A 25,082-nucleotide genomic window follows, 5' to 3' on the forward strand; every position below is an offset into this window, starting at 1 on the left:
CATTTACCACCACAAATAGAATTTTTCATACAGTCCGTGGCAAGGTCCAAATGCTGGATACAACAGTTCCCATAAGGCAACTAGGTCGCTATAATTCAATATGCGGCGTTCATTGGTGCGATCAAATAAGAAGAAGCGATACTTTACTTATTTCCGAGGGGAAATTAAATCTGTTTACTCTGTTTTTACAAACATAGGCTTGAAATACACACATGCACAAACAGGACACTAATGGAGAGATGAGCCCAGGAAAGGAGCTCCAACTACCAGCCCAATTCCACGCTTGGTCCATACCGGGACTTGAACAGACCACCCTCTGGTTCCCAAGCCGAGTCCCTACAGACTGAGCTAGCGTCAACCCAAGACACCTCGATATGGGATTTTGTTTATATTGGAATTTTAGTCCTCAAGAATTTCTCAAGGTTAGTTTTTGTCTGAGAGAAATATTAATATTTCCAAGGGCCTCTTTTTGTGTCCCCTGTCATCATGTCTGCATTATGTTATTGCTAGTGATGCTATTGGCGTCCATGTTGCTTTCGCTGGCGGCACTGTTCTCATGATTTAACTGCTAGAACAGCAGGCATATTGAGTACACCCCTTCCAATGTCAGGCAGCACATGTCATATGGGACGGACAGATGTTCAAATGTTTACAGCTTGCAACCCCTAACGAAGTGGCCGTGTGAGGGTTACAAATGCTGTGCACTGACAATGTAACAATGCCCTAAGTCTATGAAATTCAGATGTGACATGAACATAACATTAGATCCTCAATTTCTGGGAAATGACCATGGTTGTATCTGAAACCCCTCACTAGCTCACTCAGTCAATTGTCCCTATATAACAGACACTCAGTGGTATTGTTAGCAGAAAGAAATATACACGCAATGGGCAATTTTTTTCAACTTTATCATAGATAAATTCACAGACTCTGAAAACATGGTAGACAGTAAATATAGCGTACTTAATAGTTAATAGGTTTAATAGGTCAGACACTGTATCTCTTTGAAACTTCACTTTCTGTAGAGTATTTGAAGGCTGAAGTTCAAGCTGATCTTATAGTAAGTGTGTCAATATATTTTCTTAACCTTAACAAATCTCCTTCAAAGCCATAGAAGACTTTGTTCAGCTGTTTTCACGGGCAGTGGCGCACTCCTTGTGATTTATAAATTGAGTTTGGCATGTAACGCTGACGGAGTTCTCCTTTAAGTATAAAACGTTCCGCACTTGATTTATGAATTCACTTTTCAGGTTTTTTAAGGCCACTGAAACAGAAACTTTGTCGAGTGGCACCAAAGCCTTCCTGACATTTTCCAGATCGATCATTTAAATGCAACTAAAATAAACTGTAAATGCTTAATACCTGTCTCTGGGTGGCAGGTGCCGTGCTGGTGGCAGTTGCACGGCACACATGTTGAGAGAGGCCCTCTGCCAGGGTGTTCCCTTGTGAATCCTGGTGCGCAGTGCTCGCAAAACTGGCCAGCAAAACCCGGGGGACAGGAACAAGATTCCACCCATGGGGCAGGAGGGCCGGCTGGACCGGTGGAGATGACCGCGGAGGTCAGGGTTACCTTGGCGAGCTGCGATGTGTCTGGAAAGGAAGGAAGAGAAAAGACAGGAAGAGGGCTTTGTCATAAAACTGATGCTTGCAAAGGTCAGTAGTAAACTGGTAATTGTTGCCTCAGAGGCCTGTTGAAGTGTTTGCACTACCAGCTTTTCTCAAGAATTAGCAATATGAGTATATGTGTTTGTGTGTGTGGGTGTGTGCGCATGTTTGTGGGTCTCTCTATCTCGTTAAGCAGCAGGTTATTAGCATTTGTTGCAGTGCTGTCCCTCCCTCCCTGTCTCATTACAGGTTCTGGCCTGTGTCTACAGTTTACAGTCACTCACACACACACACACATACTCCTACACACACACAATAACAGATTCATCCACCCACACCTGCCCGTAAATGCCACACTTAACGCTCACTCGCACATGCACGTGTACACGCGTGCGCCCACACACGTACACTCATCACCCGGGGAATCTTTGATATAGCAAATGAATAAATCACTGCAGCAGAGCAAGACAAGAAGAAAAGGAGACAGGAGACTCAGTGGAGGTATGTCAGACGTGCAGGTTCCTGTGGGGTTTTTGAGATCCCTCTCTCCTCTCATGAATAGTGATGGGGGCAGGCCATCCTGAACTGAATCTCTTTCACCCTGTTCTCTCTAAACCACTGCCACAGAACATTGAATTACTTCTGTTCCTGGTCCATCTCTGTGACTTGTGCTCTCACCGACAACATATGGGATGGATGGATGGGTAATGTGTAAAAAAGAAAAAAACTTGGACCGAGGCTATAAATTACTCCAAACTAAAAGCCAGATTAAAAAGAAAAGTATTTTATTTCATTATAGCTCGATAGCCTGTTGGAGGGCTAGCTATATCGCTGGATAGATAGTTAAATAGCTGAATAGATGGTTTGCTAAATAGCTTGGTAGAGGGTTAGCTAGATAGCTAGATAGATGGTTAGCTAGATAGCTAGATAGATGGTCAGCTAGATAGCTAGATAGATGTTAGCTCGATAGATGGTTAACTAGATAACCAGATAGATGATTAGCTAGATAGCTAGATAGATGGTCAGCTAGATAGCTAGATAGATGTTAGCTCGATAGACGGTTAACTATATAGCCACATAGATAATTAGCTAGATAGATGTTTAGCTAGCTAGCTAGCTAGCTAGATAATTAGCTTGATAGATGGTTAACTAGATAGCCAAATAGATGAATAGCTAGATAGCCAGATAGATACTTAGCTAGATAGATGTTTAGCTGGCTAGCAAGAAGATAAGATTGCCGGTCAGCTTGATAGCTAAATAGATTGATGGCTACATGGATAGATAGTTATATAGATAGTTCAAATCATTTATATGGCACCTTCCATAAAAACATTAACAAGTAAGATAGCTAGATAGAGAGCTAGCTAGATAGCTATCTCACTAACAAACTTGATAGGTAGTTTGATGGGGCATAGATTGACGCTTGACAGTCGGACAGACAGTAAGAATAGGTGGTGCCCTCAATAAACTAAGTGTGAATGAGCAGCAGAATAATGAAAGAAATCTGAGGGTACTACACAGCGAGGGCTGAGAAAGTGGAAGAACCAGAGGAGAGGAAGGACCTTGACTCCTAACAAGTCATGATCCAGCCATTCCTTCAGCGCTGATGAAACCCGGTTCATTTGCACCTCTAAGGGATAATCAGTAGGCAAGCCTCTCCTCTTCCCTCTCCATGACTCGCCGTAGCCTCTACCCTTTTTTTACACTCCTCTGCCTCCTGAATTCTATTAGCTCATTCATCGGGGGAGAATGTGCAATTAAAACCATTTTCATACACTGTACCCTATATTTCAGTTCATTAAAAAAATAATCATTTAAAGTCAAGCGGTGCAAGTTCTCCCCATCAATCCTTTCTCCGGGAAACCTTGTCAGAAAAGTTGAGTTTTAATACCTCCGCTCGCTGCAGCCCTTCAGACTATGACAGTTTAGGTCTCTTTAGGTACCTGTACATTAAGCCATTAAGCCGCTGACTTCTCGTAAACTTTCTGATACGCCTATGCTCTCTGTTCAAAACTCCATTTTTGCCGTGGATGAAAATGAAAGGCTGTTACTGTGACTGCTGTCAAAGCCCTGCCTTTATAGTCTAAAGACAATGCTGTCATTAAAATAACACAGCTCTGTTGTAAGAGACTGTCGGAGGGAAATTTAACGAGTAAAGGAGAATGTGAAAGGGAGAGAGGAGAAAGATGAGAGGACAGCTTTATGGGATTTTGAAATTAAAGTTTGCTGGTGCAGCCTGCAGCGATAAGACACTTCTAACACTGTTTGAGAATGTCTTTGAGACCTAACACAAGTCATTAACAGAGTTTCTCCTCTGTGATGTGCAATAGAAGCAGTGTAAACTGTGAGTTTGACTTTGTTTGCTCCTTCATGTGGGTTACAGTAAACAGTCAGATGGAATATGCACAGCTTTGTTTCTGTGTGCGCAAACTTCCGTCCAAGTCTTTTTTGCATGCACAGGAGCATTGTGTCACAACGCCTCTTCTGAGAAACTAATTAAAATGGTGTAAGTGAGTGTGAGAGAGCTGGTGATTTTGGCCAGCTGTTCTGTCTTCCTGGTGCTCTAATCCGTCGTAATGCCTCTTGGATCCCACCCGTACTTTACAATGCAGACTATCAGATAGAAAGCGGGGAAGGACACGACGAAAATAAGAGGAGGATTTCAAGAACTAGTTTCTAACATCAGGGAATAAATGTCCTGTTTTTTTTTTGCAGAGCCACATTTGGAACAGTTGAAGTATTCCCTGAATACAAACAGTGACATTGTTTTAGCAGCTATCTTTGGTGCAGCTTTAATAATTTGTGCTACTGTGTGATAAAGAGGTATTTTTTTTATGTGAAGTTTCTGGAATCTTTCCGTGGCACTTTAGATTTCGCTGGCATTATTTGAAACTGGCTTTGCATTCAGAACAAAAACATTAGGTCTACTTAATGTTTGTTTTTTCCCTGCTTTCAATAATTCTGTGAAACATTTTAATGGAATAAAAATGTAATAAATTCATAGAGATATAGAGCTGGCTTATGTATTTAAAAAACCCTCAACTACAATTGAAATCATTACAACACATTTCTTAATTTAGAAAATGGTGTGGGAGTAACACGAGATGACCTCTGACCTTCGCTGCTTGTTTTGCGATCATAGTGGTTGGTTTGGATCAGTGCGATTGCATGTGTGGTAATGATAACATACGTAAGCCTGATAGTCTGTTTCGGGGAAATAACAATTTGTACGTTTTTGTTTCTTACAGCTAACTAACTGATTATGGATGGCTTTACTTTATATTACTGCTAGCTGCATTAATAATGTAAGTTAACATTGTGAGCTGAAAGTAAGCTACTTTTGACATGTGCTGTGGGCCTTGGGCTAATGTTAGCTACAGCTGGCAGGAAGTTACCAGCTAGCTGAAGTTGTTTATTGCTGTTTCCCTAGTAAAGTTAGATGGCTCTTCTTTATCATATTCAATTTTAGCCACTGCAAGTTCTTTTGGTCATAACTACAGTAGTTTGGGCTAACGCTAGCTAAAGCTGGCAGGAAGTTGCTAGCTAGCAGTAGTTGTGAATTGCTGTTTCTCTAGTAAAGTTAGACGGCTCTTATTTACTATAACCAGCTATTGCTAGTGCTAGTCCTTTTACGCATAACTAAAGTAGTTTGGGCTAACGCTAGCTAGCGCTGGGAGGGAGGTGGTAGCTAGAAGGAGTTGTGTATTGCTGTTTCCCTAGTAGCTAATGTTAGGGCCCGATCAGACAGGTCGCGTTTTAGCAGCTGGGGGCAGCTTTTTTGTCATTGTTTTCAATGAGAGGCTTTTTGCACGCTGCTTTTGCTTTGCAGAGCGCATCGCTTTTTTCCACTTTGTTCGCCTCGCGTTTTTGAGGAAACGCTCCGAGCGCCTCGAGTTGAAAAAAATTCAACTCAAAGCAGAAAAGCGCCCGACGTCATGGGCGTTTTTTCTCATTGTCCAATCCGATGAAAGGAGAGGCGGGCATTCTGTCATTTTACAATGTAACGGTTTGATTAATGACAGCTAATGATTCGGTGGTTGCCTTAGCAACAGTAGGAAAAAAAAGCCGCCCCCAGCTGCTAAAACGCGCTCTGTCTGATCGGGTGTTTACTTCCACAAAAAAGGCAGTGCGGTGCACCTCGCGTTTTACAGCCTGCAAAACGCGTCTTGTCTGATCGGGCCCTTAGACGGCTCTTCCTTGTCTTCTTTAAGTTCTTTTGCTTGTAAGTAAAGTATTTTCTGAATCAACAGATGCTTTTAGTGGTGACTATCATTTGGTTTGTGATTATTCTTTGTTTTGGTTGTGTACTTGTTGCATGCATTTATAACATTCTTGTACAGAATCAATCGTGCCAGTGTCGTACACTTTGTTTTAATTACATACCCAGGAAAATGATTCTCGTTTTTTCTACAATGTTTCTTATTATTCATATTCATATCATACACCACAGTAGTCGACTTACAAGGCAAATACCCTTAAACAGCCTAAACTAATTGTGGTTCATATATCAGTGACACACAAACATACTTACAGTTGTGTCCTCCAGCGTTGCTGATAATGAAAGCGGTCAGGTTGTAAAGGAGATGTTGGAAGTCAAAGGCAGACAATGAAGGTTTGAATTTCCTCTCGTTTTCATGAAGTCTGTAACATAAGAAGACACAAAATATCTCATTCACAGCTTGTTTGTGCTGTTCTTTCAAATGCAAACAGACTTTGATGAAACACCAAAAGCAACACATTTTACAGGTACAAAAACCTTAACCAACTTTATTTGTGGGGCTGATTTATGACAGCAACAGTAGTACGTTTTTATAGCAATTAAATTACCTCCCACAACTAGGAAGATAATAAATGCCCTGTCACACATGTGCTTGACTTTAAATGGAAATCTATCCACAGCAGTAACACACAGTGTGAAGAAAAATGTAAATGTGCTGACTTCAGCACATATTCAGGGTCTTGATCATGGAGCTTTGCCATCTGCTGAAGGATGTTCTAAGCCGGGCTGAACAGCTGACATCTGCCTGTTTTACTCCAGGTACCATGAACTCCTTCCATCTTGATGAGAGGTGCTATGTCAGCTTCACACATGCACTGTTGTGCAATTCCCTGTATCCCGTGAAGGTCCCAAAGGTGAGGAACAGCGGCATGGAGAAACAAGTACTGTGATCTTCATGTTCAGGTGACTCCCAGCAATTTGTAATATGTAGTACTTAACACTTAATTAGTGAGTGGAATTGATAAGTATGCCATTTTCTAATAAGCCAAGTCTGATGATGATGATGCCTCTGCAGCTCCAATGGTTAAAAGGCCCATTGAGATACAACCAATTAAATAGCAAGCTGACTTTTAACCACACGGCTAACGTGGCTCCAAGGGGAAATACCAAGGCACCACTTTGGTGCAGATTGAAATATCCTAACTGTTATGGGCTGGGTTGCTGTAAAATTTTGTACAGACTTTCATGATCCCCAAAGGATCAACTCCTTTCTTTCTTTTTCCACGGCGCAACAATGAAGTTGTTTTTGGTTGTTTTTTATTAGTCAGGTAGTCATGAATTCTGAGGAAATGTAGTGCCAAAAATTCATGCAGCCCTGAGGATGAATTAAACAACTTTGCCACAGTTGCAAGATCGCTCAATCTCAGTAAAGGCCAGCGCGTCTGCTTCTACCTGTATCACATACTTTCCTCTGTGACAACAACCCCGTTTCCCGGTTACCAATTCAAACATGTTCTCTTAGAAACAGCTGATGGATCGCTTCACATGAGAAACCGGCCTGCATCAGGCGTAGTGATACTGGATACTGGATCTTTGCCGTTTCTTCGGTAAATCAAGTGTGTGTTTTGGTTAGCGGAAGTGATCTCTACTGCGCAGTCTCTGGCTTCAAATGACGTCACCATCGCAAGATGGCAGCGCCTACCACGTGGGCTATTTTGACATCACTTTCGTACAATGGGAGCAGATGGAGACGAGTCTTCCAGAACTCCGACCACGGGACTCGGTGAGTAAGCTAATAGCTTTGCATCCACTACACTACTAGCAAGTATTTCATGCAACATGGGTGTCCAAAAATCCTAACTATCCCTTTAAATGCTAACACACTTCCCTAAAACGGTTAGCATTGCAAACTTCCACTTGAAAAACAGCATGCTAGCATTGTCATTAAGAGCTTATTGCCAAGCTGATGTTAGCATTTTAATACTGATGAAAATGTTATTGGTGGTTTTGTACAGAAATAGTCAGACATATCTGCCCACCCAATACAAAGTCAGAAAGTTGAAGGAGGAGGGTGTTCCCAAAAGCTATTTTGGCGTCCGGAAAGCCATTTAGATTCAATGTAGTGGCCCCTTAAGTGAAGCGTCATACAGCTGCTATGGCTTTAGACTCTCTTGTTAATAAAGGCATTTGTTACAACTTATAAACCACATTTATAAAGGGCACCTCTGTTGAAAGTGGTACCTTATTATAATAAATGAACCTTGTAATTATAGGCTAGAACCATAAAAGAATAAAGTGTTAAACCTTTAGTTTGTTGACCATATCAGCCAAAGTCAGGCCTTTCATGTGCGAGTGTTCAATGGCCTCTATTTTATTAGGTCAATCGTTTTCAGCACGACACCATCACTTTAGAAATGCTTCATTTGGCGCATGGCCTGTCTTAGCATTCACATTCAAACTGTGCATTTCAGATCATGTGTGTGTGTGTGTGTGTGCCCCTGGCTTGCCACACAGGCTCTCCATTGATGCGGCGGGTCCTTGTTCCCTGGCCTGACATGTAGGCACAGTAATAAAGAGAGGCAATTACAAACTGGGCCTCAAAGCCATGGTAATGGAGCTGGTCAGACAGCGATAAGCAGAGTGTGCATGAAAGTGAACAAACTCCCAGTCAGGCTTTCCCTATGGAGCGTCAGTGTCCCTTTTAATCAGCACCAAGCAGAGCGTGGAGAGCCACACTGTAATTAAGCCTGCTCCGCCGAGGATGAGAGGAGATCATCAGGAGAGAAAAGCCCAAAAGAATACTGGACAGATGCACACACACGCACACATCCTTAGCTTAGAGCAGAGATAGAGATACAAGGTGAGCGAGAGAGGAAGACATAAACGATGTGTGAGGGATGGAGACGGAGAAACAGAGACATGATTAAGTACTGGGAGGGTGAGTAAACATGTAAGTGACGGTTAAGTTGAAAAATACAAATGAGTTACAGAAATAGAACATGTACGGGATCCTTATATTAGCATATTATAATTATGCCAATCTGCTTCTGTAAAAACACTTTAATTGGATTTTCAATTAGTGTAAAGACACAATTTAAAACTGTGAACGCCGGCATCACACCCACTGGTTAAGTGAAGTCCACAAACTGATTCCGCCATCTCGCTGTCAGTCCATTTATCAACAAGATTATCCATCAGCTTAGTGGTGAACTTCTCTGAACATCACATTATGCCTTTATAGTTTGGTTGTTCTGAATCATCTTAAGAGAAGAAGAGGCTGGGACTAGACTGGGATACAATTGTTTATCCATTAGTATAATTTGCTGACAGCTTAAAACGTATCTGGACTTTAATGGAAGCCAGAAGAAGAAGACATACTTTATTAATCTCCGAGGGAGCAAGCACAAACATGACTCTATGGACATGCTTTAATATAGAGATGTCAGAGTGAGTGGGCTGCACATGGACACGCACCCGGAGCAGTTGAGGGTTTCGGTGCCTCGGTACCTCAACAGTGCTCAGGAAATGACAAAGCACCTCTCCGGCTACCAGCTCCAACTCCAGGCTTGGTCCGTACCGGGGGGCCTCAACCAGCAACCAGCAACCCTCCGGGTTCTCAAGCCAAGTCCCTACAGACTGAGCGACCGTCTATCAAGAGGGCACATTTTAAGGTAAGGATGAATTATCCACTCCAAACCTAGTGATTTAATTTGGTAAAAACACTGAATAAAACAGTTTTATGTTCAGAGTGTGCGTTTGCTCGGCCATCTTCTTGTTCAGGTGGAGCTGCAAGCTGAGCTAACAGCGTTAGCCAAATTTTGGGGTCAGTATTCCCTCAGTGTTCACAAGGTTTCTACTGGGGGTGGAGAAATTATTTACAGAGATCTTGTCCTCTTTGTTGAAAGTGGTACCTTATTATAAGGTGGGGAGGTCTCTAGACCAGGGGTTCCCAACCCCCGGTTCGCGGACTGGTACCTGGCCGTAAGTTGTTCAGCACCGGGCTGTGACATTCCAAACATTCGCGGAGTCAGAACCGTCGAATGGGCTGTGTGAAGTGTGCAACCACACAGGGCCTCGCACCTCTAAAGACGCTTCAAAAGTCGCCCAATTCAGCTGGAAAAACCGCGGACCTGGCAACCCTGGCTTCACATTCCATGAAACTTTGATAGCATATGGGCATATGAGACGAAGTTTATACTTTAAGTGTGCGCAGAAATACGGACGGATAGCAACGTTACTTATTCAGGTATGAGCATCAAAACACACACAGGTCTGCGTTGTATCTGCTCCTCTCCTAACGGCTGTCACCTCCCCGCGCGGCATGATAACTCTGATAAACTACGCGTGGATCACCTCCGGCTCATCTCAGTCACAGCATGTGAAGACGTATTTTCCTGCTTTATAAAGGGTTTTCACGGAAATACGGGACCGATCACAACGCTATTAATTCAGGGGCAGAGCCTGAGAAACACACAGATCGGTGTCATCACTGCGCTGCATGATTATAAACTGCTCACTGTTGGATCACATTATACATTCAGATAAACTGCTAGGATCACACTATGGATCATATGGATCGCGCCGTCCCTCTCGTAGGCTCGTCCCGTATTCAAAAAAACTTAGATGCGGTCTCCTCACTGAATAAATACAGATACGATCTGTCTGTATTTCCGTGCGTGTGACCGTGATTTATGCGCATGCGTGTCGAAACTCCCCCCGGTCCTTCAAAAATATTATTACTACTGTCTGATCTGTGTAGTCAGAAAGGTATATATAGACGATATATGTTTTTTAGTTTGTTTTCTGCAAAGCACCTTGTTCAGAAAGTGCTTTATTGTTATAAATATATATTTCATTGTCATGTTGTCATTTTGTAAGCTGCATAAAGACACCACATCTAGCATTTCATTGTACAACTTTGTGTTGTAAAATGATAAATAAATGAACCTTGAAAATCAATAAATTCTAATAGTGGGTAAATTTTAGGTATGCTGTGACCCCTGGCGGTTCTAGCGTTTAAATGATTATGTTTCCTGTTCTGGACAGAGCGTTCAAATTTGACTTTGAATATAATGCATTCTCTAATAGGAAGTTTCTAGACGAATGTGATGTCTATACATATACAATCCATGATTGGAATGCAAATATTTACATCAATGGTAGGACTGAAAAATGTACAAGTCACATGTTTACCCGAACAGTCATTCCATGTGTCGTCTCGCTTTGCTCAGCCACCTACAGCGAAAATGTTTTCATTTCGTCATCAAATTCTGCTTTCTGTTCAACATATTTCGCTGGCCCTGATCTATGATCAAAGTCAGAGAATTTTCAAAACATGACAGAAATGTGCTCAGAACCAGATGGACCACATGCCCGCGTTACTACCAGCGCTCTGCTGACTGCTGCAAATTGGCTTGTACCTTTAAAGACATTCATATGAGGAGCTCCCGAAACACTTCTCTTGGCACTTAAAATGGTGAACAGCTGATCACCCTTGACTAACTGTATGCGGAATGTTTATCAGGCGATTGTAAAAAAAGTAGCTGAGCATCTGATGGGGTTCTTTATGGCACAAATATTATGCTCACAGGCAGCAGACGTACATATACACCTACAAGCGAGGCAATAAAAGCTCCCCGCCTACTGGTTTCAAGGGAACAGAAAGTGAACAGAGGGAACATCAGAGAGAAGAGTGAATGATACCTTACATAAGCCATTCACCTCCTCCTTTCATCAATCTCCGCCGCTCAAATCCCAGCGCTTCCATATATTTCGCCTTCATCTGATTTTGAAATGATGTTTGCATCGGGCGGGAACACACAGCCACTTAATGGGTTAACATATTTGCCAGCTATGAATGCAGATGCTGTCAGTCAAGAGAGATGTGGAGTGTGTGTGTGTTTTCTGCTCATGTTTATTTATGTGTTCACACGCCCTCAGCAAAACACTTGGAAGTTGGAACCGCGTCTATTCCCATTTTGAAACATGATTCTTTTTTATGCATATGGTGCATCGGATTGTTGCAAATCACACTGCCAGATGGCCACATGGATTAGTGAGTTTTTGCGAAAGCTCGGGCTTGCACAAATTCTTGACATGTATGCATGTTTGTTGGACACAGAGAGCCAGGGAAAGACAGAGGGAGATAAGGGGGGGATGATATAGAGCATGTAGTGAAGGGTAACTGTGCATGTACCTGGGAAGTGTAATGAGATTGTAGGAGAACTTCTCCAGAGAGGGAAACTTAATGACAGTCTCTGCCCCTCAAGCTCCAGTGCATTTCAGAGAGGGAACCAAAGAGCTTCTTTAGCCCCGGCTCTTGGTGCTAAGGGGGAACTCATTATTAGTGCGCAGACACCAGAGAGAGAGACGTGGAAGTATTGGAGGGGAGCTGTGTCCCAGTTCAGGCTTTGGATCCTCTGACAGAGCAAGCAAAGAAAATTCTGCAATTCTCGACTTGAAGACCAGGCTGAACCTGTGCCTCTGCCGCATACCGCCATTACTCACAGGAATTAAATTAATGACGCATCGAGAGCTCTTTGTCAGGCTTGGGAAAGTCAACAAGTTTTACAAGTTAATCATCAGTAAAGTGGAAGGCTGACTGCAGCAAGTAGCTGTTACCAGCCCACTACCAAACACCTGACAAAGTTAGCAGCTAAAGAGCCAGATACCTCCCTCAGAAGTGCGAGAGAAAAAGCTGAACCAAAGGGAGAGAGAATACAGCAGTGAAAAGTCTGAGGATCACCAAATCAATTCAACCTGTTAACCTGTCAATTGAAGCTATAGCAGAGTATCAGGAGCAGGACCACACCTCACCTGGGCCTCTTCCAGCATACCTATTAACACTGATCCGATCCTCACCTCCTCTTTCACTCTTGTATCCTTTCCTTCCTACCCAGTTCCTCTTCCTTTTTCTTCCTCTTGTACGTAGGGTCTTGAGGGGATCCATTGTCCCCAGGTACTACCCCAAATTCCCTACCAAAGCTACCCAACTCAAAGACAGCAAGCGAACAACTCCTAGCAAGTCCAAGCCTTACACAGCAACCATTTTCATTAATGATTGTATAAACACATCTTGTTGGTGGTGTGGTCCAACTACAGTGGCCCTGAAGACATTAGGGCTTATCCTGTAGGGACCATGAAGAAAATGGTCTTGATAAAAGTTGTGCACCACCTAACCAATCAGTGCTGCCAAAAATATACAAACTGTGCAGGATTTAGAGCAAACATCTACAAAAATAGCAAGCAAAAGAGCTAACCGTCCACAGTGCATTCCATATACTACCATCGCCTTGACAGTAGCAGCCGCTCTCTCCAAACTCCTGACGCTCCAGTTGAAGTGGGCATTTCCTCTTTTGCCCAGTACACTAAAACAAGACTGACCTGTCCTTTGTCAAAACAGACTCCTGCTGGAACTTCCAACAATTGTAGAGAGATTCCAGACAACCAGCTGCTGCGAGCGCCACTCATCGCAGACGCAATCGCATCTGCTTTCCAACATCCGTCAAAGACCTTTCCCTTCGAGGTTTCGGGACAGCTCTTTGCTCATGATTTAATCATCTCCCATATGAACTGGTGCAGCTCTCCTCCGAGCAGAGTACAACTCATTCAGAATTCTGTGACCTACTGTACCTTTTCTTCAGCTTCTTTAAAATTGAACATGTCAGTGCTCTTTTAGATTCCTTTCAGCGGAATCCAACAGCCGGCTGTACATTGTTACCAAGACTGCCGAGGTGTGATCCCACAAGTACGAGGAGGCTCTATAGGACTTTTTTGAGCTAATGGACTGGAACATACTCTGTGGAAGCACACAGAGAGGACGATGCAATGCTCCCTGGAAGTAATATGAACCATTCAATTCCATTTAACAGTTGGCTGTTTCCTGTGGTTTACTTTAAATAAAAGCTGGAAAACAAAGAAAATGTAATCAATTCTGAGGAAAAAAGAGAGCTTCCAGGAATGGCTGCAAGGAGGAAGCTAAGTTGCAGTTGCTGGGGTGGACCATTCGAGGTTCCAAATGCAGGGGCAGAATTGAAGACAAATTGAAACAAAACAGTATGAAGGAGGTGCTGAGTGGGATGGGAAGGATTAGTCGCTACAAGACGCCTGGCCAAGAGGGGGAAGAGAACAAAAATAGAATGAATGACTTAAGCCTGTATTTCCAAATGGGGACCAGGCCAGCTGCACCCACTTCCCCAGGTTGACAGGCCTAATGAGACCTCGCCACAACAATGTGACTGATTGCACTACCGCTTCCCCGCAGACCGTCACACCAGGGTTCACCTCTTCAGCCTCAGTCTCCCTCCCCCTAGTCTCTCCCGCCTCCGGATTGACCACTTTAGCGTGAAGGGCACGGAGGAAAAAAAGGCCTGCAGGGGTCTTGGTAGAGAGCAAATTGGTTGCAAGAGAACAAAAAACGGAAGTTTAGAGCTGGAAGATGATTTCCTGCAGAGAAAACTAGACAGTTCTACAAACACTTGAGGGTCATATCACCAACAAATTGGACTGGTATGAGAACACAGACGATCATAAGAGATGTGAGTACACTGGTGCCTTTAGGCGAGGAACTACATGTTCTAGCACAGTCTGCCCTTTTGGTATGCTGAGGAGGCAGCAAACCAAAAAAGGGGGGGACAAAATCCACAGTTCTCATTTACATCCCTCTGCGGTACAAAAATCCTTCCTTGTGTATACTATCCCCCCTCTGTTGCCCAAATAGCAAACACTGTCAGGGGAAAGCGAAAGAGTGAAATTGACTGTCACTTTGGAAGGTAAATGAAGTCTCTTTCAGCTTCGGCATAACTTTTAGAGTGCATTTTTACCCAGAATAAGGACTGCAGATTTAATGTAATATACAGAAATACATTGAAATTGAGCTATTTATCTTCACAGGAGAATGGTTTCAAAATACATAATGGCCTGAGTACTTTTTTTTTAAGGCAAACCTATCCTTTAACTTAACTGCATTTTGGATTCGCCGGGAATTCAAATGTTTCAATACCGACTTGTTAAATCAGTGGGACGAAAAAATCAGGCTCATGATGCAGTTAAGACAAAAGCAGGCTGGCACAACAATCAGGTCTTTAGTCTGTTTCCAAACACAGCTGCTATCGACGGTCTCCAACACAAAGTATTGCGATTGACACAATCACAGCTAAATACAATCTGACAGCAGCCTGTGATCTACCAGCTCTGTTAACACCAACAATCCCGTTTTAACAGGAACTGCGTCACAGCTTGATTTTGATTGCTGCCATCTTTTCTCAATATTCAACCTCTGATTGCTGCAGTATTCATGTGGTTTCTATTGCGCAAAAATTATCATAAAAACTACACTTACATGCAAGGTCAAAATAACCTTAAGATTGACAGGGCGTTTGACAAGGTACTAGCGAAGCCATCAACAATGTACAATCATATAATTTTGCCCTGTGAGTTTACATTTATATATTTTTTTATGTGTTTATGCTATTATAGGTGTATGAATGTAATCTGAAAAGAGAACAAATGTGCTTTTACATGCAGGAGCGGGGGTGGCCACATTATGCATTTAACCACAGTGAATGAAACTACTTAGAGATTTCAAACTGCAGCTGTTAACAGCAGAGTGCTCTCGTAGGTCAGAGATGTTTTCACTCAGAGACTCATGGATAAAAAATACGTACAAAATATTTAATTCAAACTTAACTTCGCCATAAAGACTGAGCAAAAAGCATCCTTGCACGTGGGCTGCTGCTATCCATGCCTTACACTTGCAGCATACTGTGTACTTCTGCAGAGCTCTGCACAGCCTGGAGAGCAAACACACACACACACGTACACACACACTGTAAATCCCCAAAGGAGTACACCCTACCAACTAAACCTCTACAGTTCCTAATAATGAGAATAGCACTGCACTTTCTGTTGGATTTCCTAAGGTGCACAGCTTTTTAATATGAACTGCAATATTGTGCTTGGGCATATCCTGTGATATACCGAGATAATACCTGGATGAGGAGACTTTTATACGTATACTGCATTGGTATTTCACTAGTTTCACTCATGCATTCTCTATTATTTTCACAAACTATGCAAAGACTGTGTTTGAGTTTAATTTCTGTGCTTTTTTTTTACTATAATGTGAAAGTTACAGGTATAATAAGTAGGATTTTCCTGGAAAAATGAAATATCGACTTTTACAAATCATCACTTATGGGCCTCCTATACATGTGTGTTGGTGAGTGTGTGTGCAGACCCTTGTGAGACCCTTCCCTCTGTATCTGTTCTGTTGTTTTGCTTTGCACGGGACGATTTCAGGAGGAGCCAATCACAGCGTACAGGTGAGTGTGGGAGTGGTTCAAATTAGCAACTGGGCCCCATTCAGACCGGCGAACATGGAGAAAGAGCGATGCAGAGTTGGACTTCTTTCTGTTGGACAGGTAGGTGCCTTGACGGTTAGCATGGTAGCGCAAAGGTAACTGGCAGTTAGCATGCTAGCGCAACGGTAACCGGCGGTTAGCATGCTAGCGTAACGGTAACCGGCAGTTAGCATGCTAGTGCAACGGTAACAGGTGGTTAGCATGCTCGCACAAAGGTAACTGGTGGTTAGCATGCTAGCGCAACAGTAACCGCGATTAGCATGCTAGCGCAAAGGTAACCAGTGGTTAGCATGCTACCGCAAAGGTAACCAACAGTTAGCATGCTAGCGGAAAGCTAACCAGTGATTAGCATGTTAGCGCAATGGTAACCAGCAGTGAGCATACTAGCGCAAAGCTAACTGTGATGCTGTCGTTAGCTCGGTGGGGTGGGCGTGTTCTTGAACATGAGAGTGAGCTTCTGGTGACCAAGAGCCCAGGAGGAGAAGCCCAGTTTGAATGTGTTCCTGACAAAATGAGAGGAACAATTCTACTTATTATACCTTTAAGCTGCAGAAGAAAAATGCTAAATAATATACTGTAACAATGAACCCAAATTCCTCATTTAATAAAGCAAGAACTGGATTCGAACCCTACATTTACACAAAAAAGTTGGCTAGGTCAGTCAGTTTTCCTTTAAGTCACTAAGATACCAGACTTCGTGATTATGATTTCATGACTTTTATATTGCCGCTGCTGTTAGTACACGCTCAAGTTCATAATCCTTTCATACCAAAACAATGTATCGTGTTTGTTTATCTCCCTAATGTTTATACGAACGTCTTTTGGTATTACATTATGTATGTCCTGCTTTTTCTTTGTGCCTTCAATGTCCCAGTTTCCCTCATCAAAATCAATAATATTTCATTTCATCTGCAGGCTTTCTGTGTATCGCATTCGAAACCCTCGTGCTGACATATCAGGCTGCACAGGGACCACTGCCCACAAACTGTAGCTCCGGGCCATTAGCTCACCCTACACTCCACTGAGAACTGGGTTATTGCATGCTGTTGATATTCATTCTCTGTGAGAGTCTGATATTATATCCAGTTCTCGTTTCCTTGCTAAGACCTGGTCATCCTCCCATCTGGATCCCCCTCCTGTGCCTAATGGTGAAGCGTCCCCACTTCAGTCTTAACATCAGACTCCTACGGGTCTAATCTGTTAAAGAAATATCTCAGTCTACTCTCCAATTCTCCCTAATATAAGAGTAGTTTTCCAACGTTTGTCTCTCTTAAATAAGTATCCTCTCTATTTCATATGTAAATGGTTTGCCCTTCTTTTTACATAGCTTTAAAGTTGGTAGTGTCAGCTTCTCCATCAGTCCACAACATGGGTTTATACTGAGTTTTCTTGACAGCTGTCTCATTGCAATGAAATTGGAAAAAGAGAAATTCCTAGTCCCCAGAGGATGTCATACAGGGTTCGGTGATCCCTTAACTTGCAGCACCAGTGTGTCCATCTAATGAACAGATTCGTAATACATTTTGTAAAGACGTTCATGGTCCCCAGAGGATAAAGCCTAAATAAAGCTGACATTTGTTGTTGAGAGTGAAATGTCACAAGTACTGGATGGATCGCCATGACATTTAGTCCACAAATTGACTTCCCCTTTAAAGCTAGGGTAGACAACTTAGTTATCTTAATATCGCAACAGCAATCAATACATCAAATGCTATAACGAAATAAGGACATAAATAAAGTATCTGTAGCTGTCGCTTGTCTGTAAACGGTTCGTCGGATAATGATTGGACGGCTTACCTGCCTGTCCGCGTACCTACCTGCCTGTGCACTCGAGCGAAGTCTTCCCTGAGCTAAAGCTAACTAGCTAATCACACAACAGTGGCAGAAAAGAAGTATGTGAAGCGCTGCTGGTTCATCTGTTTGGGGGGAGTTGTTTTAGAATTTTCCGGATTGGACAAAAATGTTGCTGTTTCTCTACAGTTGCCCATCTATCCATCTATTATCTATACCGCTCATCGTGAGTCGCAGGGGGGCTGGAGCCAATCCCAACTGCCATTGGGCACTGCTCACCAGTCAGACATCCTACCACACTCACTCTCACATCAACAGGCAATTTTAGAGTCATCAATGAACCTAACGAGCATGTCTTTGGACTGTGGAGATGCACAAGGAGAACATGCAAACTCCACACAGAGAGGCTCAAACTGTGGTTCGATCTAAAAACCTTCTAGCTGTGAGGCGACAGCGGTACCCCCTACACCACCGTGCAGCCTAACCCTCAAATTCCACAGCATCCGCTTCCAGCGCGTTCCATGTGCGCCACGACTTCCAGAGTCGATCGCGCTCATTCAAGTCAATGCTTGTGATTCAACAGCAATGTGCTGCGGTCCGTCTCCGGCGCGTCCCAGAAGCGTCTCTCCGCTCTGCTCCGCTAAAGATGCGCGCTGGGTCTATTTTTAACGGAGGCCGCTTTAAGCACACGTCAGGCTGAACAGAGCAGATCGTTCCAAACAGGAAGTCAGACACGAAAACAGCATACAGCATCCGGTCAGTTCAGAATAAAACACCATGTACAGACCGGTACAGACCCCCGTTTTTTTTTTCGTTTTCACAACAACATACTGAAATCACGAAAAAATAACACTTTTAAGGAAGTAGTGTACTCAGCCATGGTAGAAGCACAAAAATCACGGAATGATCTCCAAATGAGCAGAATATCAACCTCGGAGGTGCAAACTGAACTGTTGTTTGTGTGTTGCTCTGTTCAACATTGATGTTATCCCGTGATTTCGCAATTCTCGCGCGATAATGTGGTTCTCCCGCGATCTTGTGATCTCGCGAATCCAGGTGCCTGGGCCAGCGCTCCGCTGTGCTGCAGGAAGATAAATTAAAATTACTTTTGTGATCTCCTAATTTTAATGAAGCCAATTTCCTGCAAAACAAATGACATTCCCGTCAGACTCAGCTGCACTTAGCGTCCACTGCTCATTAGCACATGCTAACCAGCTGAAATAAGTGAAGGTGATGGTAAACATTATATCTGCTTAACATCATAATCTTAGCACTTAGCATTTAGCACAAACCCCCACTGTGTCCACTGTAGGCTTGTTTGAATGTGTTGTCCTTCTTCACCTCGACTCTGTGATCTTTGAATTGCTCAGTTAAGTATAAGTTCGACTCCCCCACCCTTCCTTTTTTTTGCACTTTTGGTGACTTTTGTTATATCACCGCCGCACACATTCCAAGTCGCTGGTTGCTGAGACCGTCTGCTAAATGTCTAAAATGTAAAAATGGAAATGTAATGCCGCTGCTCTGTACCTGCCAGATCTACATGACAGCCAGCGCATGGGGGAGCTGGCTCATCACTGCATTCTTATCCCCACATTCTGCTGGGGCCTTGACAGCACCACAGTCAATGTGGGTGAGCTGTAATCAGTACACGGGTGTCCTGGATAGTCTTTACTCAGCGGACTCTGTATATATTGTAACAAGGAACAAGTCGGGCAACAGGGAGATGCTTAGACGTGGAGAAAAACAAACAATATGACTTACACGAGCACATTCAGGCACACACTTTGGTATTTTCCAGAGAGACTCAAGTTCAACAGTAAAAAAAAAAAAGCAAACAGATGCACAAACTGACATTCTCATGCCTGCATGCTCGTACCTGACAATGAACGAGTGCCGCGGAGCGAGGCCGGTGTCATGCTCGAGCACTGGTAGGGGTGAGAGGTCAGCCGATAAGGTGATCCCGGAGCCGCGGAGGAGCAGGGCGACGTGGTCGGGGAGCAGCTCGACCGTCTCGGAGGTGAAGGTGATGGAGAGGAGCTGGCCGTAGCTGAAGGCTTGGTGACCCAGGAATTTCTCTAGTGGAAGGGGGGGGCAGAGGTTGGATGTTAGAGAGGTGAGTGGAGTCAGCGTTATTATTGAAGCCTCAGCCAGCTCGCAGGCGGTTTGGGAGGAAACCAAGCAAGTATATATTTGTCTAGTATTCTCCCTGTTTCTTCCTCTTTGTGTGTATGTGAGGGCAGAGGGGTGCAGGCTTTTCGAGCACTGCTGGAGTCTGTGTGTAATTACCCACCCCCTAATTTCTGGCTCATTACAGCACATTAACAGGACTTCAAAGATCGTAACCACCACTAGACTCCACTCCTGAAACCAGCAAGAGAAAAAGAAACGCAGACAAGTTGTACTCTTGATATAAAAATAGCCAGAAGTCTCGGCCTCCATCAATATGGAAATTTGAAAAATGTAAACAACTCGTGCTGTTGTCAAAAGCCTTGCACCAGTTATGCCTTCAAAATGAAAAAATCATAACAATTTTCGTAAAAAAAAAAACAACAACTCCGCTGCCGTTCTCCACCGGCTCAGGGTGAGCGAGTGGGCAAAACTGACAGTTTGCACGCTTGGTTGCCACCTTGTTTTTGAGCGTAATCGTGTGTGAAGTACATCCTGAGCCCTTCTGGGGGTTAGGAGGGCTGAGGAGTGGAGAGAGTGGGTGATTTTTTTTTTTTCTTTGTGAGGTGCTTCTGGCGTCATTCGGAGCAATTCAACTGTCTGATTGTCTAATACGTGCTCAGCTAACAGCCCTCTTTTATCATCTCCGCAGGGCCCTTCTGTAAACTCAGGCCTCCTGAAATCAACAGCCAGGTTAATCAACGTTTTCACCACTAACACTTTTGTGACGTCTTTTTTATGAGCGCCTTTCACACATGCACTGCACTCCTGAAAATCATTGTCATTGCTGTTGCCTCACAGATAGAAGGTTCCTGGTTCGAGTCCAGGTGCAGAGGAAGAGGGCCTTTCTGTAAGGAGTTTGCATGTGTGGGTTCCCTCTGGGTACTCCGTCCCACAGGTTGATTGGTGACTCTGAATTGCCTGTTGGTGTGAGTGCCAAAGGTCGTCTGTCTCTATGTGTCAGCCCTGTGATTGACTGGTGATCAGTGCAGAGTGTACCCTGCCTCTCACCCAGTGACAGCTGGGATAGGCTCCAAGAGGATAAGTGGTATAGATAATGGATGGATGGATGGATGTCCAGCCAATTTTTTTTTCATCCCAACTTTATGGAGAATTTTTCCTGTCAGCCTCTCAGTAAAATGGCTGCAAGAAGTCGGGGTGAGCCGAAGTGCGATAGTCAGGAACAGTAAATGTGAGCGAGTGGGTCGGGTGATGACGTTTATGCGACTGGTGCAAAACCAGAAGAGCGACACATACCGGGATGATTGAAAACATCAGAGGTTGATTAGAAGGATCATTTACAAGACGACGATAGCAAAGATGTCTGCAAATTGGAGGGATGAACTTACACAACATAACGTAACCTACTTTATCAACACACTTATTTTGACCCAAACTAAGATCTTTTTCATAACCTCACCAGCTAATTTTGACACATAAACCTTTCAAAACTGCAACAGTTTAAAGACTATGTGTTCCTTGCGTGAGTTTCGTTACGCCTGGATTTTAGGGAAGGCAAGTGTTCTGGTTTCCGTTTGAACTACGTTTGTAGTCCGAGTAATATTGACCAATCACATATCAGCAGGCTGCGGCCGCTGTCCATCAGCGTGATCTGACGACGATTTAGCTTCTTATTAATCTCTATAAGCAGCTAACAATCTGCTCTAGATCTGAAAATTTAACTTTAATTCCCTTGTCGCTGTGTCACGAAAGCCGTTCAGCATTCAGATTTCCCGACTTCATCAAATACATCAGAATGATCAGACCTCCGCTCAACAAACGAGCATTTTAAAACCAGTTTTCTTCTCCTCTTGAGGACAGACCTAACAAAGCTTCATTTTTACTTCTTACAAATCTGCATCATGATGTTGAAATTTCAGCAAAAATAAGACCCGTTAATAACAAGTTAATCACAAGAAAATGGTTTCTCTTTCTGTAACAATGCAGCACGCGTTGTCTTGACAGGAAGTCGATTATCGCTTACATGTTCACCGGTGTCCCCAGAGGCTGTATCGTCTTGGACTTAAGCTGATAGGATCCGAGATTGCTCAAGATTCAGTACTTCTGGCTGTGAGGGGACGCGTGTGAAAGAGCAACATTTCAGGGGCAGACTATCCTGACATTTTCTAAAAGTTGTCAGGAGTGCATGTGTGAAAAGGGCTCCTGATTTGCTGCTGTTGGTAATGTGTTACTCAGTGATGTGTTAAAGTAATTAGTTGAAGTAATAACTTATGACTTTTTAAAGTAAAATCCAAGTAATTATAATTTCAATTAAGTCCTAACTGTGTTTCCTTCTTTCATCATTTTATGGATTTCATGGTGGATTTGCTTTTACAATTCATTTGGTTTATTATACATAATTTTATTACATTAGTATTCTAGCTGCATCTTTACAGCTACTATTCCAGCTGCTTTGACTCTTTGGTTTCTGGTCAGCTCCAATGTGTAAGCTTTTATAATGTGATCTATTGACTTACCACTTTATTTTTTTTAGATTGGCCTTTTGTCTTTATTTGATAGGACAGATAAATGTGGGGAGTAGAAGGGGGGAAAGACATGCACCAAATGGATCGGCAGCCCGGGAGTCAAACCTGCGATCAGTGCGACGAGGACCTCTGTATATGGAGTGCCGGCTCTACCATCTGAGCTAAAGCAGCACTCTTTTTTTAATAACCTGCAAGCCTTTACTTAAAAGAAACATAGAGGTGACGCAGTCTGTTTTCAGCTTTTTACATTTAATCATAAAGCAATGCTCCCTTTATAGTTGTTAGTTTTGAAACAATTCTCTTTTATTGGGAGGAAATGAATGAATAGTTGACGCAAAGCTAACTGTTATTCATATCAATCAATTACAGAATCCGTATTTGTCGGAAATGAAAAACAGGCAGTGATGAAAGGGAAAAGACTTCAATTACATGACTAATCAATAGCACTTTCTGTTCTGGGTCCAATATGGCATCACTCACGTCACTGTGACTTCACGATCGATAGGAATAGATAATTACAGCCAATCGGGAGCAGGGGGAGCGGCTTAGCAACCACCAATCATCACCAGTGAAGACTAAACACTTTCTCAAATGAAATGAGCTGTCACACATCTCAGCGTAGTTTCGCAATCAATACATATTGATGAGAAGGAATAAAAAGGAAATCAGCCGGCCTGGAAAGAAAAGAGGCTTTGATTAAATCCATCGTCAATTAGATAGGAATGGATTCAATGAGCCCTCTTATATCTATACATCTAAACCAGAGGAAAAACAACCAATCAATACTCGCTCTTGAGTCCAATAAGCCACTAATCATACCAGAGCGCATTAAGTACCACACTCATAAACAAGTCATGTAAAGCATTGACTACCAACTGTAACATGATGTTTACAGATTTAGTGCTGTGTGTAATGTGTTAGTGAGCAGATTGCTAGTTAGCTTAAAGCTTAAATGCGTTAGCTAACTTTTTTGTTCCAGGGGTTTGAACAGTGTCCCCTCAGCATTACACACCGTATGGATCAGACCATAGACTGTTTAAAAAGATGGACGACACGACAGCTCCCGCCTCCTCCATGTTAACAGACATGGATTTCTGTCATTATAGCACGTAGAAGAACGTCTGCTTCAGACCAACACAAGAAGCTGTACTACTGTTAAATATGCCGACGTGCGGGATCTTTGCTGTTTTTTTGGTAAGTTAAGTGTGTTAACGGAAGATCACTACTGCGTAACTCTGGCTCCAAATGACGTCACCATCGCAGGATGGCAGCACCCTTCACAGGGGCTATTTTGGCATCAATTTCTTACAGTGAGAGCACATGGAGATGTGTCGTCCATCTATACAGTCATTGCTCAAACCCAAGACTTTAACCCAGGAGACTGGAGTTACGCAACATATCTTACGTAACACATCTTGGATAACATAGCATATAATGTAACTTACGTAACTTAACTACGTACATAACGTGGCTTACTTCATTAACACACTTATTTTGACCCAAACCATGAACTCTTTCATCACCTCACCAACTAGTTTTGACACCTATACCTTTTAAACGGCAACAGTTTAAAGACGTTAACCACGTGTTCCTTGTTTCAGTTTCGTTACTCCTGATGCTGCATTGTTAGCTTAACGGTCACAAATGTTGCTCAAGAAAATGGTCATACATGTCGTTTCTGGAGTCATTGGCAACTCACCCATTCTGTTGTTTAGTTATAAGAAGTAGTTGGAATTTCATTCACAATTATTCATTTGGCAGACGAGGATTAAAGAGGATGAACAAAACCTGCGCAATCTGTAGCTTTATAAAGAATGTTAGCTGCAGCTAGGTAGCTAGCTAGCTTAAAAGCTGGCGCTGCGTGATCAGGAAATGTGGGCAGGGGGATGGTAAAGGTTGTAAGAGGAGTACAGGGAGTTGGTGAGGTTATGAAAAATCTTCTCATTCACCAACTAGTTTTGACACCTAAACCTTTTAAAACTGCAACAGTTTAAAGACGTTAACCACGTGTTCCTTGTGTCAGTTTCGTTACTCCTGATGCTGCACTGTTAGCTTAACGGTCATAAATGTTGCTCATCAAAACAGTCATTTACGTTGTCTCTGGAGTCATTGGTAACTTACCCATTCTGTAGTTAAGTTATAAGAACTAGATGGAATTTCATTCACAATTATTCATTTGGCAGACGAGGATTAAAGAGGATGAACAAAACCTGCACTATCTGTAGCTTTATAAAGAACGTTAGCTGCAGCTAGGTAGCTAGCAGGCGCTGTGTGATCCTGAAATGTGCGCAGGACAATGGTAAAGGTTGTAAGAGGAGTACAGGGCCTTGATAAATAATAAAATGTACACCTAAAGAAAGATACAATAGCTGGAAATAAAATAAATAAGTATCTGATAGCATTTAACTGCATTTTGTGTTTATCTGAGCTCCAGCACAATCTATTTCTTCAAAA

The 25,082-nt window shown here is 42.9% G+C and overlaps 1 protein-coding gene across 1 annotated transcript in view; it reads right to left on the bottom strand.

The window, feature by feature from the left end:
* lamc3 (laminin, gamma 3) overlaps window positions 1-25,082 on the bottom strand; it is a 153,360-nt gene that overhangs the window by 44,164 nt on the left and 84,114 nt on the right. Inside the window, exons 10-12 of the mRNA XM_069673623.1 lie at window positions 19,853-20,051; window positions 6,137-6,246; window positions 1,363-1,590 (exon numbers count right to left, since the gene is read on the bottom strand). Of these exons, the coding sequence (XP_069529724.1) occupies window positions 1,363-1,590; window positions 6,137-6,246; window positions 19,853-20,051 (537 nt within the window). The remainder of the gene's footprint in view (window positions 1-1,362; window positions 1,591-6,136; window positions 6,247-19,852; window positions 20,052-25,082) is intronic.

The sequence above is a fragment of the Semicossyphus pulcher genome, unplaced genomic scaffold (genome assembly GCF_022749685.1).
Source record: "Semicossyphus pulcher isolate SPU_LCO1_2020_fin unplaced genomic scaffold, fSemPul1.0.p SCAF_22, whole genome shotgun sequence".
Taxonomy (NCBI): domain Eukaryota; kingdom Metazoa; phylum Chordata; class Actinopteri; order Labriformes; family Labridae; genus Semicossyphus; species Semicossyphus pulcher.